This window comes from Nuphar pumila, chromosome 16, assembly GCF_984573655.1.
Source record: "Nuphar pumila chromosome 16, dmNupPumi1.hap1.1, whole genome shotgun sequence".
NCBI classification, from domain to species: Eukaryota; Viridiplantae; Streptophyta; class Magnoliopsida; order Nymphaeales; family Nymphaeaceae; genus Nuphar; species Nuphar pumila.
In genome coordinates this window covers 85,570,779-85,589,112 of record NC_143264.1, presented here as the reverse complement: position 1 = coordinate 85,589,112, position 18,334 = coordinate 85,570,779, and the positions used below count along the sequence as shown (strand labels likewise).

The window sequence follows — 18,334 nt, the reverse complement described above, 5'->3', positions numbered from 1 at the left end:
AATTCCTGGACAATTCTTTTGGGAGCGGAGGAAACAATAGTTACACAAGTTTAAAACGCAAAAATGATGTCAACAAATTTCTCGCCATAATTGATTTTTTTTTTAAATGTTAGCAGATTTTTAATGGCACAATATTACCAAGAAAACCAATAAAAATATTTTTTTACAGAAATAAAATAAAAAAAAAACTCAACCTATGCTTGCGTGTTTTTTTTTAATGTGTTGAGTAAAATATTGCATAACTTCAACTTTTTTTTTTTGTTTTTAACGCGATATTTCAACTTTGAAGGTCCCACGAATTTAAATGTGGGGACTGAGTGTTTGCTCTTTAAAATCACACGGGTGTCAGGGAATCATTTTTTATAGAAAGACAAAAAAATAAATTTAAAACTCCTAATCATTCTCCCTCCCAAACGCTCTTCCCTCCCAAATTCCCGTCCTCCTCTTTCTCCCTTTTCCGAGAACCCCAGAAATCTCCATCTCTTCTCTGAATCTGCGAAACCCAAGAACTCCACCATCGCCATTTCTCTCTGGGCCGTTCGAAACCCTCAGAAAGAAGACGATGTCCTCCACCCGCCGAGCCAAAGGACGGGGTGGCGGCGGAGGGAAGGTGATGGCTGAGGCCCCTCTCCCGCCTTCCCTATCGAAACCCAGGAAGGTCCCGCCGGAATATCCGTCGAAGGAGAATGCCGGCTGCCCGAAACCATCCGGAAAATCCACCCTTACCGGTCCGCCTAAAGCGAGGAAAGATCCGGGTGTGAGGCCCTCGTGCCAGAGGCCGCCAGCGAGGGTTCCGCATGCGGATGCCTGCCAGAAGGGCGAGAAAAGCGTCAGGCGGTCGACGTCCTCGCTTCCGAAGAGTAAGGCTTCCGATCACTCTGAGTTTTCCCGTTTTCTCTCCGATCTTCGCAAGAATCGTGTCGCCAGGGTTTCTCAGAGTAAAGAACCCGCTTCTGGCTCGAATCCTGACAAGAAAGGCCTAGAAATGCCTTCCTCTGCAGCTATCGGTGATAAAGATAGCTCACGTTCTTTGAACGTGGAAGATTTGAAGATAGATCATTCGGTTTCATCGAAAGATCAGAAAGGTAGCAAATCTTTGGATCTTGGCGCGGGGAAATGTAAGGATGGAGAGAGTTTACAGGTGAAAGAATCTATCGCTAAAGAACATAGTTTAAGCACCAATCATTCCAATTCAAATAGTTCTAGCGGTGGTAGAGATGTGAATCTTGATAAATTTTCTCGGAATAGTAAGCCAAGATCTGAGCTTGAGCCCCTGAATGATGATTCATCCCACCATTTGGGCAAGGAGATGAAAGACTTGTCTCTTCAGGATATACCAAGGAAAGGCGAGAATGATGATATTCAAGGCGTGGAAGACTCCGAGAGTGCGAGAAATCAAATAGGCGTGCCGGGTTTTAGCAAGTATTCGAGCAAGCTTCAGGAGAAACTAGCATCCTTAGAAGGAAGAGTCAAATGCATCGCATCAGAAATCAAGCGAACGAAAGAGATGTTGGATTCGAACAATACGGATGGCTCAAAATCTCTCCTTTTGGATATTCAGGGAAAGATTTCAGGTATCGAAAAAGCCGTGGGATGCATAATAGATGACAAAAAGAAATTGGGGCTGTCAAAGTTTGAGCCGTCTGGTAAGCGTATTGTAGCAAGAGATGGGAACCAGTTGGATGATCATGCAAAGGATACAAAGAATGGGTTGGCAAATGGAAAGGTTAAGGAAACGTTTAAAAATGATCAAATTGGAGCCCCCCCAAAACCTACAGGCAAGTTCTTGAATAGTGAGCAGTTGGAGGCAAGGCTCTTTCCCCACCATAAATTACTTAGGAATCGACCAGTGCTGGCCAATTTAATAGTTCCCAATGGATTTGATGGCCAAAATTCTAGTTCTACTATTGCTAAACCTGATAGATATTTAACACATGGAGATAGAATACCGAGTCCAGGGGAAGAGAACCCCATTGCACTTGAGTTTTTGGCTTCTCTAAAGCATGCAAACGAGCCTAAAGTAGAAGCAAATGATGAAGTTTCAGAGCTTAACGATTGCAAGATTGTGGAAATGGAATCAACAACCAGTAATCAGGCAAGCCATGCTTCATCTTCTGATGCCCACGATCCATCAAACGATCTTGTTGGAGGGAATGATGACTTGAAACTCTTGTGTGATGAAAGCTGTCAGTTTACTGACCAGGAAAATCGGTCGTTTTCAGTAAGTCAAGGTTCTGAAGATTCCTGTTCCAATCGTCTTATAGAAATAGGGGCAAAATCCTCAACTGCCGGATGGTTTGTCTCTGAGGGTGAATCAGCATTGCTTGCTCATGCTGATGGTTCGTGCTCCTTTAACGATCTTATACATTGTGAGGTATGGGACATGATTTACTTCTGCTTTGTGTGCATAGTTTGTTAACTATATTTGCTTACTCTGCAGAACCACAATTATTCAATTTTTTTTCTCTTTATTTTCGGTAGTAACAATGTTTAACATTAACCATGTATTCCTGTCATTTCTCATGTGCTTGAAATATGTTGAGTGTTTTTTCAGATATCCCATTAATAGTTGTTTTCGGTTTGCTCACTTGATAACATTATAGGAGAAGTCTCAATATGAGCCACCCGTTCAAGTGTCTCCTAACCTATGGGGGGATATTTGGCTGATTCGTGCTGCTGGTTCAGATGGTTGCCCTGTGAAACATGTGGTGGCCGCATCTGCTGGGAACACATTGGATGCAGGTTTTTGTTCATGGGATTTTTATACGAAAGAAGTTCGAGCTTTCCAAACCGAGGGCAGGTCTACATCAGTTCTTGCTTCTTTGCCCCATAGAGGTTCGGAAAGGAGAAGGAATGTTCTTTCCACAATTGTGGCACCTGAGAACCATCAGTGGTGGTATAAACCATGTGGACCTCTTATAGTGTCAACTGCCACTGCTCAGAAGAATGTCACTATTTATGATATTCGTGATGGGGACCTTGTCATGAAATGGGAAACACAAAAGCCTGTGGCAGCTATGGATTTTTCAAGCCCATTGCAGTGGAGAAATAAAGAGAAGGTGGTCATTCTGGAAAGTGAGGCAGTCAGCCTGTGGAATGTTAGTACTTCAACTCCTCAATCTCTGTCCTGTGTTTCGTGCATTGGCAAAAGGGTTTCTGCTCTTCATGTTCATAACACTGATGCTGAATTTGGTGGTGGTGTTCGTCAGAGGTATGCTGGATTTTGTTGTTTCTAATTGCTGAAATTTTCTACTTTGCATTATTGATACACATCAAGTTTTTGTTCTCCTTCTTCTCTGTAGGGAAATAGGCAGAAGTGTAACCCAAGAATGCGCAAGCATTCACAACATTCAATAATGGGCAAACACTACGGCAACCAAACAAGAAGTCCACAAAGGAACAATATAAAAGCCTAAAAAGGCTACACAAGCATGAAAAATATAATGAAATATTTATTGAGATGAGCCTTGAAAAATGCATACAAATACAAGGAGGAATGACCCCTATTTATAAAATAAATAGAGCAAAAGGGAGAGCCATTGGGGGCTCTGCATAAAGACGTTGGGAGCCTCCAACAATCACATATGTGACCGTTGGGGGTCCCAATGACTCCATGTGAGACCCCCAATGCATGTTCAAAAATGGGATTAAAAAAATTACAAAAAATAAAAAAAGATAAAATAACCTAATTAATAAATAATTGTTTCTATAAACAACAATGTAAAAAGATAAAAATACCCTTACCGGGTATTTTACACACACACACATATATATATATATATATATATTAACACTCCCCTTCAAACTTGACGGGGAAAGTTATCCCTAAAGTTTGGAAATACAAAAAGAATCTTGGGAAGAAGTCCAAATCTTCAAGGGAAATCTCCATCTTTATGGCATCTCAGGAAATTCTTGCGAATGTAAGTCTTCAAAATGCCTTTGTTGGTGGTTATCCCTAAGCACCTTCATTGGTTATCTCCATGATGTATTGAAGGTATCACATCTTAAAGATCTTGCATACAAAGAACAAACCAAAAGAAGATTCCAAGTACACAAGAAAAATATTCTAGCCCAAGTTGCAAATTTTTTTTAACAACAATATATTGTAAAGCAAAAATAAATTGGTTTAAACAAAATAGTAATAATTTTTCGAATCATGAGATATTAAGAAAGACAAGAAGAGCATCCCTCAAAGATGAAATTAAATCGTAATCAACTTATTTTTCAAGAAACCATAACATTGATCATAAGAAGATTTGATTATTTAAAGGACATATGATTCATTAAGAAGAGATAAACAATTATGCATAAAAATTATATTAAATGAAATGGTGGTCTTCTAAAAAGCATACGAATCTCTCAAAAGAGTGTAATAAAATGGTGGTCTTTCACAAATGCACGAAGAACTCACAAAAAAAGGTGTATATTGGAGACTACAAGCATGACCCTTGAAAGGGTATAAATGAAAGAACACTCAAAAAACAAATAATATTTTATTCATGCACAAAATGCTTAAGAAGCATTTATCATGCACCATGTGAAAATGTCTTCAAGACTAAAGCTATGTGCTCAAAGGCACTAGATTCTCAATAGACCAAACTGCATACAAAGGTAAGATGAATACTCTCATAGAAGTACACATGCACAAAGGCATGAAAAATAAAGAACAAGTTTATTGAATGAGTAAGAGAACTTTTACAAAACGGATTAAAAAGAGCTAATTAACTTCATGCTAATACACATACATGCATCATATAATTAAAGCATGTTCAAAACACATGAAACAATAATGAAGAGACAACTAATTGTATCAATAAAAGATGAGTTAATTAAATTTATCCGTACCACAATGTGAGCATGATAATCAATTAGAAACATAACTCACACATCTTGGAGTGGTTTTAATTATAGAGGTTCACACACACACACACACACACATATATATATATATATATATATATATATATATATAATGCATGAACTTTTATCGATAAATATTTTTTCATACAAGGAAAAAACAAGTAGTAAAGATTTAAAAAATTCATTATAGAATTAAAAAATCCCACATGATAAAGGGAATGCAAATCAAAATCAATTTGCAGAAGATGAAAAATTTTAAAATTTCATAAATATAGAATTTTGAAAATTTCAACAATAGTTCGTCTACCACAAGCAATCACCTCATTAGACCTCAAAAACCCACAAATCAAGTGTATAAGCGATTAGAACAAGAGCATATATATACAATGCCACTAAAGGGCTAAAGACACACACGGTGTGTATAAACACCTCTTGTCTACATATAATGACACTTAAAACTAGTATATCAACGGCTAGAACAAGAGCATAATGCCAACAAATGGCTAAAAATCATACACGAATGTGTGAATAAACAACTTTTGTTTACATATAATGACACCAAGAATCAAGTGTATCAGCTACTAGAACAAGAGTATAAAGTCAACAATGGGCTAAAAGTCACACATGAAGGTGTAAATAAACATCTCTTGTCTATATATAATGACACTTAAAAACAAATATATCAACCACTAGAACAAGAGTACAAAGCCAACAACGGGCTAAAAACACACACGAAGAGCATAAATAAACATTTCTTATCTACATATGATTTCATTTAGATAAAGGGCATAACAAGGAGAAGACACCCAAGGTAAGAAGGCTTGTAATGAAAATACTGATGCAATTTAAAAAATATCAATTTAGACCACATTTTGAAGCACCATAGTTTCAAAAATTAGATATCCATCGTAGACACATAATTAAAAATATCCATAATACAAATAATGGCAAAAAAACAAATGAGTGATTCAATACACTCACAATCAGAGATCACATAACTGTCAGTTAGAGTTAAACTACAAGTTGACAATCTAAAATGACATAAAACGAGGTGCACATAACCCACCCCAACAAACATCTCTGATTTAACAATAATAAGGTTAAAAAGATGGATGTATCATATAAAAGTCTGTGATGGACAAAACAAATGACTTAAGAAGGCAATAAATACCCACGGAATTCATTTTCCAAATAGGTGAGTTTATAAAAGGAACTTGATATGAAAAGACAATTTCAAATCGAAAAAACCCAATAATGGTAGATGACCAATCTTAGAAAAAATGCAATCATATGGATAATAATGTCTCATGACAACCTTTTGAATAAACGAGAATCATGCTTAACATAATCAATTATTAAAGATGAAGTCATTAATTCACCGATCAAGGAATAGATGCACTAGAGCACGTTACATACAAAAGATTTAATAATTTTTAAAGAGAAGACAAGGACATATTGTCTTAAAAAGAAGTCTTTTAAAAACAAAAGTCTACTATGAGACAAACAAAACATGTAATATTAAGGAAATAATACATATAAAGTTTTTAGGAGAACTTTTTACAATCCCAAAAGTAAGTATAATTACTACCAATCATGCAAATAATTTAATAACTCATAGTTATATAGAAGCTATGAAATTATACCAAACATTATTCATAATGCAATATATGTTGTGTGACTATGACACATTTTTAGAGAAAAATGAGTTAACATTATAGAATGTATTCAAAGCATCCAATGCAAGATTTATTTTCTATATAAAAGTCGAATAGAGATGAACACAAATATTGAAGATCATTCTCAAGCATAATCAATAGAGAATGTTTTTCAAAGAATTAGTTTTGCATAACGAGGAAAACATTTTAAAGTTAACCATTGTAATGAGATATGCGGAAATACAAATTACAAGGGATAACACAAGAGGATTCAATAAAGAACCTAATATCACAAGCACATAAAGTGCACAATACACAAAAACCCACTAAGGGTTAAATGTCAAAAGGAAAAAGAAGAATATTATTGAAAGAAAAAAGTGAGAGAACCGTTGAAATCATGAGTATGTAAAAATATCCACGATATTACCAAAAGGTTAAGGAAAACATGATGACATAAGATGTACATCATACAAGTTTCTAAAATTTTCATAAAATTCATATAATATACCTAAAAACCATATTTTAACATATGCCTAGAACTATCAATTTCAATAAAAGTCAAATGCATACAACAAAGAAATTAGCCATATAAAAGGCACAATATTTAAGATTTTTAAAGGAAAATCATCTATTCTTATAAAATATAATTTTTATGATATGTAAAATTAAAACAAAGATTTTATGAAAATATGCTTACGTACGAGATTTAACAATTACTTTAAATACCTATTTATTTTTAACATATTTAACAAGAGGCTACTATTTAAAATAAAGATACATAAAGACACAATACATGAGTTAAATAATATAAAAGACACTTTAAAAAAATATGAGATACATACTGGATAAGAACTTTTCTTGAATCCAAGCCACACAATTTTGAGTGGCACACTTTTCGAGACAACCATCGCATCACACGATCTATTCTCCTAGAGACCAAGCTCTGATACCATGTAAGAAAATAGGCGGAAGTGTAACACAAGAATGCACAAGCATTCACAACGTCCAATAATGGACAAGCACTACGACAGCCAAACAAGAAGTCCACAAACGGACAATATAAAAGCCTAAAAAGGCTACGCAAGCATGAAAAATATAATGAAATATTTATTGAGATGAGCCTTGAAAAAGGCATACAAATACAAGGGAGAACGACCCCTATTTATACAACAAATAGAGCAAAAGGGAGAGCCATTGGGGGCTACTCAGAGAGACGTTGGGAGCCCTCAATGGTCACATTTGTGACTGTTGGGGGTCCCAACGACTCTATGTGGGACCCCCAATGTGTGTTCAAAAAAGGGGATTAAAAAAATTACAAAAAATAAAAAAGATAAAATAACATAATTAATAAATAGTTATTTCTATAAACAACAATGCAAAAAGACAAAAATACCCCTATCAGGTATTTACACATTTCAACACTTTTCTACAGTCAAAATGGTTTTCATCCCTGTTCTTGAGACAATATTTTCCTTCAGTTCCTGAACTCAGTGCTTATGAATTGGAACCATATCTGGGTATTTTAGAAGCTGAAAAAAACTAAGATGGTGCCGAACCATTGAGGTCTATTGCCTACTCTTTTGGCCATTCAGTAGGATGACAATCTATGTCACATGGGTGTGGGTACGGTAAAACTTGGGTGCGGGGGTGCGGCAAAATATATATATATATATATATATATATATATATATATATATATATATATATATATATATATATATATATAGTCCAAAAGTTGGACATAAATGACCCGGGGTGCAGTCAACGCACCCAAGGTCAAGTTGACCGCACCGGGTGCCGCACGCGCACCCGCGTTGCGTCGCGTCGACGCGGGTGCGGCACCCAGTTTGCCGAGTCCCTGTGACATAGATGACAGTGCAATATGAGTACCTAATTCTGCATATTAGCCCATTTGGTTACCCCTGCTCCCTAGGAGCACAGATCAGCTGCAATCACATTGCACACCAAATGTGTGCTGCTGCACCCAACTGCCATCCATCTCACTGTTGGGCCCCACTGCTGACAGGCTGTAGCTAGAGATGGAGGGAGGTCAGGTGCAGTGGCACACTTTTGGTGTGCTATGTGATTGCACCTGATCCTCCCTGGCTTTCTAGAGATATGTGTTTGTACTTTGAAACCACACTCTTTTGACACCTTTTGTGCATTAAGAAATTGATTTTCTTTGGAGAGCCGGTCAGGTCAGAGGCAGCTCTGACAGTTATCTGTCAGAGCTATCTCTGGTACCGCTCATCTTGTAGATTAACGGCCTGCCAAACACCATCATGGAGTTCTTTGTATCTTAGATAGGCCCCACAAATTTTTTTAGAGCCATTGATGCTCTAGATGAAGGGCATCTAGAGTATACAAAATGGATGGCTCAAAATAAACCCAAAACACTGTGTTTGGGAGGCCATTCATCCTGTGGATGAACGGTAACAGAGGCTGCTCTGGTGGATTACCGTCAGAGCTGCCTGACCTGACCCCGCTCTCTTTTCTTTGGGCTTAGGGTGCATCTCCAGTGTTAGGTTCTTTCTGTGGTCTGTCTTTTCATCACACAAACCTCCCATTGATCAGAATCTTCAAAAGGCTAATGCACTTTGACAAGCGACTGAGCATGCAGGAGGTGGAATATGTCAATCTCCTTTCCCTAGATAGATGAATTTATAACCTATTTGAGGCACCGTTTCTAGTCAAAATGCTGGAACATTTGCCACATTATACTATCTCATATAGTTCAGAATTCGGTACATTGAAGGCCATATTGCAGAATTGGTAGTCGGCTTTTGTCTAGATGGTGGCCTCCTTTGAGAGGGCGTTTCCTTACTGCCAGCTATCCTTGCTGCATTTCTTGTGTGATTTAAAAAATATCTGTATGAGTTTAGAGCATAGGATCTCAGGCCTCAAATGAATTTTGGGTTCTGCTTTGGATTTAAAGCTTCAAAAGTTTGCTAGTGAGAGAGCACTCCTCTTCTCTTCTCTTCTCTTTTCAATGAACTAGGCAAATGCTCCCTCTCTCTCACACACACATTCACTCACTCGAAAGCATGGAAACAAAAGCAGATTGATACAAGCTTGCACACATTTGTGATAAACTGCAAATCTTTGACTGTTTTATTGTGATAAAAGCAGCTACTTAGCAGATAGTGGAGTATGCTAATAAGGTTTAAACCATTTTTTCTTTAGGGTAAGTTCTTCAGAAGCAGAGGGCAATGATGGTGTTTTCTGCACCTCTGAATATGTTAATGTTCTTGATTTTCGTGATCCATCTGGCATAGTCCTTAAGATACCTAAACTCGGGGTAAATGGGCAGTCGGTTTTTGCTCGTGGAGACTCCATTTTTCTAGGCTCTGTCAACAGAAGATTGACTGTAAAGGGAAATGGTTGTTCAATGATTCAGCACTTGTCATTGCGCAAAGGAAGACTGATGAGCACATACTTGCTACCCGAAGCTAATTATCACATCCAGCACTCATCTTTGACTCAAGTTTGGGGATCATCCGACCTTGTTATGGCTGGTTGTGGGCGTGGATTATTCGTTTTTGATTTTCTCAAGGATGAAGTCATGCAGTTTGTGCGTGATGGTTTTGCAAGCATAACAAAAGTGAGAGAAGTGATTGGGCCTGATAACTTGTACTGCCCTTCTTTTGATTATGTTGCGTCTCGTGTACTTCTTATCTCTAGAGATCGGCCTGCTTGTTGGAAGTACTTATCATAGTTCCTTTGATTATCTCCACATGTGGCGTATGGGAGTTTTTGTTTTGCATTTCCTTTGTTGATATGTATGACAGTTTATATTTCTTATGCTTAGTTCTACTTTAGCTGATGAATTGTTTGTCAGCCTCCAATATGTCGAGCGTATAGTCAGAGCTGCCAAGTTTGTATTTGTGGTGTAAAGGACATTACATGCTTTCTTTTCAGCCTCACCGAGAAGCAAATGCGATGGTAATAGTGCTGTTTTTTCTTGGGTAAAACTTGGGTAATTTAGGCAATAAATTATCACAAATTTTGAAAAATAAAAAGCAAAATAGCTGAGCTCTCTCTCTCTCTCTCCAGAGCTTATGCGTTTATCTTCGTGGTTGAGATCAGGTTGGATTTTATTTAGATGTAAATCAAGTTGGGTTTATAACGTTTCAAGTCAGAATCAGTTCGAGTATAAATCTGTTTGGGATTTAAAATGTTCAAAAGTTGGTCTATTGGGGATATTTGCAATTTGGGTTGAGCTTAAATCAGAAACTTCATACATTTAAGTGTAATTGGGTTGAGAAAAGACATTGAGAAGGTTTTGATTATTTGAATTCATAAAATTAGGAATGTGCATATTATGTAAGGTTTAAATCAATTCAAATATAACTTTATATATATATATATTAAATTTTAATATAAGCAAATTAGATCGTTTTGGTTGTCAATTTCAAGTCATCATGGTTAAGAGTATAATGTTAGGTGGTGGGCGTCACTCGAAGCTTGTTATATACGAATACTACTTATTGCTATTTTCGATCTTTACTAAATTACTAATGGGTCCACGCTGTGGTATACTGGTATTTTAATAGAGCTTTCGCCTTCTCCATTTTTTTTGGTTCAGATCTGTTAGAGGCTTGATATAAAAAATATAACGAAATATAAATTAAAAGTTTAATCAATCACGCGATCACATACTTGGTATACGCACGCGTCGAATTCACAACCTCTTAAAGAGGGGATAACTTTAATTTGCTACATAGGCTAATGTAAAATTTTCGATGTTCATGTGTATACATAACTCAAATAATGTGATCACATATTGACCATAACCCTTGTAAGTTTAGTAAAACTCTTTTTTACGTAGAAAAGAAACAGAGAAAACAAAATAAAACCACAGCATCAACCAAGTATGAAAGGAACCACAATAAAGGAATGAAGTTAATGTCCTTTGGCCCAATAAGTGGAACAAAGAATTGGAAAAATCCTTCATTTGATGAATGAAGAATAAAGGCCCTTTTGAAGATCTTCCAAAATCACTTGGCAAAAAGCACAGAAAATTCAAAATATCCAAGAGACCTTTTTTTTTTGAAAGGCAAGCTGGGGTTAGGCAGACACCTACCAGTTATACAACTATACCATTGGGTATCCCAACACAAGGTAACGTGCACTAGTTGCAACTACCAAGATATTTTTTTTTTGTAGTTCCTTTCTTTTAATTAAAATCATGGGTCCAACTTTCTGACACCATGAAAAAGACGTATGTAACTATTAATTCAGTTCCACTCATCTCCTATGTCTTCCCTATCTTCGTACCCCAACTTGGGATCTCACTGAAACAAGTTGTTTTGTACAAATCTGATCCCACAGATGTGACCTATATAGCCCATTTAGTGAATATCATCATCGAATCCCTAAAACCTGCCCTGTATATAGGATTTTCTGGTGATTCAAAAATCAACTGCTATAAATATGTCAAAATTTGCTGATTTTAAAAATTATATATATATATATATATATATATATATATATATATATATATATATATATATATATATATATATATTCTAAAAAATGCAATTCAAGGGTTGATTCCTGTCAAATTGGCCATGCTGAATCCATCTATGAGATCATATTTGATCAAAACAATATGACGATGGGGATGAGGGGAACTGAGTTAGTGCACGTCACCTTGTGTTGGGTCGTTGCAAGTTTGGACCCCAAATAGTATGGTTGTATAACTGGTATGGGTCTGCCTAACCCCAGCTTTCTCTGTCAAAAAAAAAAAAAAAACTATTGCAACTTGTTACAAAATAATAATAATAGTCTGTAAAATGCAGCGTAACTTGTCGGTTATTTATAAAAGGCCACCCAACATTTCGTTTATTACATATAATTACTTAATTTATCTGAAAACATTTCAAAGGCCTAGTGGAAACAAACTAGTGTATGTACAAATTGGGTTTTGGGTTTGAGTTGATTCAGGTCTCCATTGTAAAGAATCGATTGGTGTAACTTAAGTGGTTGAATATAAATAGGTTCGAATCTTAAATTGTTATGCACGAGTCAATCTGTTTTTTTAAATGGGTCCAAGTTTTCAACTTACCTGATCTATGAGTTGTTTAGAATTGGGTCAGGCACACTCTAATCAGTTGGGTTCCTCGACGGTTCGGGCTTACAGACCTACTCTTGACTCAACAAGTTACCTAATTATGAAAAATGTTAGTTGCATACTCTTTTTTCCTTTAGCAAGTTACAAACTTCCTCAAAACTTTTACAAGGAGCTGCCTAATATTTCGATGAATATATTTAGTTGCCTACTTTTATAATTTATTAATTTGCGCTTAAAAAGCGTTCTTAGTCCTAAAATCATTTAGTCGCCTTTTTTTTTTTTTTGCTTCTTTTTTATGACCAAGAGCCCTTGATGAGAACAGGGTCACTTAATGGGCCTAGCCCCCTCAGAGAAAAACCTCGGGTGGGGTCAAGCCCTTACAGAGCCCATCAGTTTAAGAGAGAGACTTTTTACTTCAAAATGGCATAAGAAGAGTTGTTTATAAAAACCAAACAAAATGCTACTTTTTACTTCAAGTGGACCTTTGAAATGCATTCAGACAAAATAATCGCTTATATTTAATGAACGAAATGTTGGGTAGCCTTTTATAAATAACCGATAAGTTAGGCTACATTTTGCCAATTATTGTTATTATTATTATTTTGTAACAAGGTGTAGTAGTTACACAGCTCAGTTCCACTCATCCCCATCGTGATCAAATCTGATCTCATATATGGATTCAGCATGGACAATTTGATAGGAATCAACCGTTGAATTGCATTTTTTTGCAATATATATATATATAAAATTTTCAATCAGCAAATTTTGGCATATTTATAGCCGTTGATTTTTTAATCACCAGAAAAATCCTATATAAGTGAAGATTTAAGGGATTCAATGATGATATTCACTAAATAGACTATGTAGGTCACATCTGTGGGATCAGATTTTAAGAAAACAACTTGTTTCATTGAGATCCCAAGTTGGGGTATGAAGATAGGGACGACACAGGAGATGAATGGAACTGAATTAATAGTTACATACGCCTTTTTCTTGGTGTGAGAAAGTTTGGACCCATGATTTATTTTAATTTTTTTTGAAAGGCAAGCTGGGGTTAGTTATACAACTATACCATTGGGTTTTGAACCTGCAACGTCCCAACACAAGGTGACTTGTAGCTGCTCCTCACATGATTTTAAGTAAAAAGAAACTACCAAAAAATTCCTCTCGGATATTTTAAATTTTCCATGCTTTTTGCCAGTTGATTTTAGAAGATCTTCAAAAGTAAGGGTGTCAACCCGTCCGGTTTGGTTCGGACCCAGGTGAAACCTGACTTGGATCAAATTTTTGGGTATGGTATCGAGTTCGGGCCCAGGTCTACTATAAGATAAACCATACCCAGACCTGATAAGAACTACATGAACGAGACATGGATCATACCCGGTAAAATAAAAAAATTATTATTTTCACATTGAAAAATTGCGGGTCTTAATCAAAACTTGGGTCGGTCCTGAGTCTAGTATAAAATTTCAAAAAATTACCAGGATCCATGTATTAATCGGACTTTTGGGTCCGGACCCATGTCTTAATCAGGTCTTCTTATTTGTCACCATACTTGGACTCTATAGGGTTTGGTTCAGATCGATAAACCCGACCCGTTGTTCAAAAGGGCCTTCATTCTTCATTCTTCATTCATTAAATGAAGAAATTTTCCAATTCTTTGTTCCACGAATAGGGCCAAAGGGCATTAACTTCACTCCTTTATTATGGTTCCTTTCATACTTGGTTGATGCAGTGCATTTTTATCATTCAACTTGGCTGATGGCACCTACGCATGACATGACATGATCCAACTTGGCCACCATGCATGTGGTCCAACTTGCATATCGTAATCGCATTCATGTGTTCCTGTTTATGCTTGTGCATGCTTATACCACATTCACGCATGCACATGCATCATCATGCGTGCCCAATAAGTTTATAGTCACATGGATTTGTTAGTGAAGAATAGGGCTGTCTGGAAACCCCGGTGGAGCCCCAAGACCACCCTGTCTTATGGATATCTGATCATTCACTTTTAAGGAAGTGATTTGACATCTTTACCCTTCATTGATTCATCTCGCAAGGACCTCATGGTCTTTGTGCATATTGTAGGCGGTGAGGATGAAAAATCACTTTCCTAGAAGTGATTTGGCAGTCCACATAATCTGCTATGGTTTTAGGTGGCCTATCTCTGAAAGTAATATAGACTAGGGCTGTCAATGGGCTCGGTTTGTATCATGTACTTGACCTGACTCGTACCTGAATGCTTGGTCATGTGCATATAAAATGATGGCCGGAATATTATTTGGGTTCACCCATACCAGACTTGGGTAATATGTGGGTCAGGTTTGGGAAATGATTTTTGTCAGATATCTCCGAGTATTTTATATCTATTTGTGGCAACAATAAGTTCAAATTGTAAGGTTCAACCTTTTTTTTACATAACCCACACACACACAAACTTAAATATCAATTAGTTGTTTGAGTGTACCAACGGAAGCAGCTAGTGCACGTCACCTTGTGTTGGGACGTTGCAAGTTCAAATCCCAATGGTATCGTTGTATAATTGGCAGGGGTCTGCCTAACCCCAGCTTGCCTTGAAAAAAAAAACTATTAGTTGTTTGTGTGGGTTTGGGTACACCTTCATGGGTCAGCTACCCTAATCAAATGAATAGTTGTGCCCGTGCACCTTTCAAAAATTTCTCCAACTTAATGTTGAAGCCTTGGTCAATGCTGCAAAGCATAGCCCATGTAGTAGTCACTCTTTGACTGCGTAGGTTTATATTTGCATTACCACCCAATTTTAAGGTTCTTTTATAGTTAAAAAAAAGAGTAATTTTCAAATACCCTCAAAAAATTTTTGTCTGTTTCATGCCAAAAGATTGAGACTTTACAAATTCACACTAAAGTTTTTACTTGGGTTAATCAAATTCTCTCCATCATGAATTAACGTTGTGCTGTTCTTGTTAACACTAACTTATGTTTTAAATTTATCATTTTACCTTTGTAACTCATGAGATAAATTATTAATTTACCCATATCTTGCGATGAAAGTGGATCAGGGAGAAACAGCATGCTTCGCTCCGTTTGGACTGGGGATGGAGGACATGAAACGGGGAATGAAGGTTAAAATCAAAACCTGTGCGAGGATGAACTTAGTCTTGCGCCCCCCCTTGCCCGATCCTCGATTTTCATTAAGAAGATTACAATTATATCTTTATACATATTATAAAATCTGATATATATATATATATATATATATATATATATATATATATATATATATATATATATATATATATATATATATATATATATATATATATATATTCCTAACCTTAACATAAAACTCTCTCGAATCTCTCTTCTCTCCTTCCTCTAAAGAAGAAATGGACAAGAGAAATGACCCAACCTATTGATAACTTTAGACGGTACATGTTTGATACACATGAAGTTTGAAGTTTCCAAACGTGGACTTGGTTGTGCTATCAATGGGACGGGTCATTGTTATGTTGATTGACTTTAGGCTTGTCAAAGAGTCGGGTACCATATCAGGGCACACCCAAACCAGCCCAAATAATAAAATTCTGGGTTGGGTCACAAAAAATGTTGGGTCACAAAAAATGGAATCCTATACTCAGACTTGCATAATTTCATAAATTTATTTTTATTAAAAATATATATAAAATACTCAGGTAAGGTTGGGTACTCAGACAAAATCATGTCTCAAATCTAGGCCGCAGGTTGGGTTCATGCCCATACCAAAGAATTTGCATTCGGGTTGGGTCATGTACCTCATACAAATCTGACCTATTGGCAACTCTAGATTGGCTTGCTAAAATTTAAACATGGTTATATAAAAGTTTTTCTAAAATTTGCTGAGGATTAGTCATGGGTGTAGTGATTAGTACTTTGTTTTACATTGGGGAGGTCAAGAGTTTGAGTATCATTGCAATTGCAAACTTTTACATTAAATACATTTTGTTGACACCTCTATAATCAAACTTTGTTTAGACTTCTAAAATAGGGGTCAATTAATAGTTTATTTCACAAGTTGTAAGGGTAAAATAATAAATTTATAACATAAGTTAGTCTTAATCCAAATTAAACCCAATGTTAATTCATGATTGGAGAATTTGATTAACCCAAATAAAAACTTTGGTGTAAATTTACAAACTCTCAAACTTTTGGTGTGCGTATAAATTAGACTCAAAAGTTTGAAGTATTTGAAATTTTTTCTAAAAGCGAAGGTCATAGTGTAATTGTGAAGCTCAAATCAAAGTGCAAACATCAGAGACATTCACAACATGTATTTGTGAATGTCCTCAAACATTTGAGGACCTCTTTGATGAGTATTTAGTTAAAGGATGTCAAAAGGTTTTATTTACGAAGGTCGTACTTTATTTGTGAGTTGTGTTGTATTTGCAAAGGTCTTATCAGAGTATAAAAGTCGAGAACATTCACTACAAGAAAAACGTTAATTAGCGATGAAAATTTGTGACAAAAATAATTCATCACAATTTTGCGATGGCTTAGCGAGAGAAAATAACTCCCGTTGGTATTTTCCAACGACAGGAGAATCTGCCTGCAAGGAGCGGAGCCCCCTGCCGCTGGTATTTTCCGGCAGGGGGCGGAGCCCCCCCTGCACTTGTTTAAGCAACAACAGTAGGGGGATCCTCCCCCCTGCCGTTGTATTTGCTTAGCCGGCAGGGGCCCCCACACCCCTATCGTTGGTACTTTCTGGCAGGGGGCGCCCATCCCCTGCCCTTGTTTAAGCAACGATAGGGGGATCTGCCCCCTACTATTGTGTTTGCTCTGTCGGGCTGGTACTTTTTTGTGTATTTGTCTTTGACAGACAAGAGTAATGTGCATTGCAGGTGCGTAACAAAGCAAAATGCGCAATGCTTAATGCTAAGTATCGTATGCGGCTTAAAATGCCATGCGAAAATAAACAACAAAAATGCAAATTGGGTAAATACCAGTGATGAGTAAGTGATGCAAGCACATCACATGTTATTTAATTTTCTTGGATGCAACACTTTTTTGTTTACACACTCACTTAGTTGTGGATAACTAAGACTGTTTTGATGGAGTTTGGAGATCATGCTGAGCATGATTTTAATGTATGAAAATAGAAGTGTTCTTATTTTGGAGTTCGGATTTCATGCTAGGCATGGTAGTAGTTAGCAGGATATTGAAATGTGTTTACTGCAGGTACATGTTTGACATTTTTTGATATGAATGATTTGAATGTATTGCAATATTTGATATCCATGCTTGCATGTGAAATTGTGCAATGTATTGCAATGTTATTTTTTATTTAATTATACCTTCCATGTAAAATTGTATCATGAAAACATGCTTCAAATGAATATATTATTTTATGGAATGTGATTTCATATTTCTAAATATCCTCGTAATGTGTATAAATATGATGTGATGGTGTTACACACGAAAATATTGAATTATTAATACATGCATAATAGTTCATGAAATTGCATTTTATGTTAAGCATATTTGTGGTATAGAGGGGAAGAAAATTTATGCATTAACTGAAAAAAAATACTCACAAAAAATCACCAAACAAGAATGAATAGATTAATTAAATATTTTTTTCATTATAGGATTATTATGATTCTCTTTTAACTGGTGATGATAATATTCATAACATTATAGGACAAAATGACTGCAAACCGTGAATGGATGTACCGTATGATAGTTGATAATTAGGTGTCACATGAATATATGGATGGTGTTGACAATT

At 36.2% G+C, this 18,334-nt stretch overlaps 1 protein-coding gene across 1 annotated transcript; it reads left to right on the top strand.

Annotated features, from left to right (window-relative positions):
* Positions 1 to 562: 562 nt before the first annotated feature.
* Positions 563 to 10,469, top strand: LOC149813950 (Transducin/WD40 repeat-like superfamily protein). Its single transcript, XM_089991234.1, has 4 exons — positions 563 to 1,646; positions 1,779 to 2,374; positions 2,604 to 3,211; positions 9,699 to 10,469. Exons 1-4 carry the CDS (start codon positions 563 to 565, stop codon positions 10,228 to 10,230), a joined length of 2,820 nt encoding a protein of 939 aa, XP_089847360.1. The 3' UTR covers positions 10,231 to 10,469.
* The last annotated feature ends 7,865 nt before the right edge of the window (positions 10,470 to 18,334 follow it).

Coding starts and splice junctions, on each gene's coding strand:
- LOC149813950 (XM_089991234.1), top strand. CDS start 563: ATGTCCTCCACCCGCCGAGCCAAAGGACGGGGTGGCGGCGGAGGGAAG. Junction 2,375..2,603: donor ACGATCTTATACATTGTGAG/GTATGGGACATG, acceptor ATAACATTATAG/GAGAAGTCTCAATATGAGCC. Junction 3,212..9,698: donor GGTGGTGGTGTTCGTCAGAG/GTATGCTGGATT, acceptor TTTTTTCTTTAG/GGTAAGTTCTTCAGAAGCAG.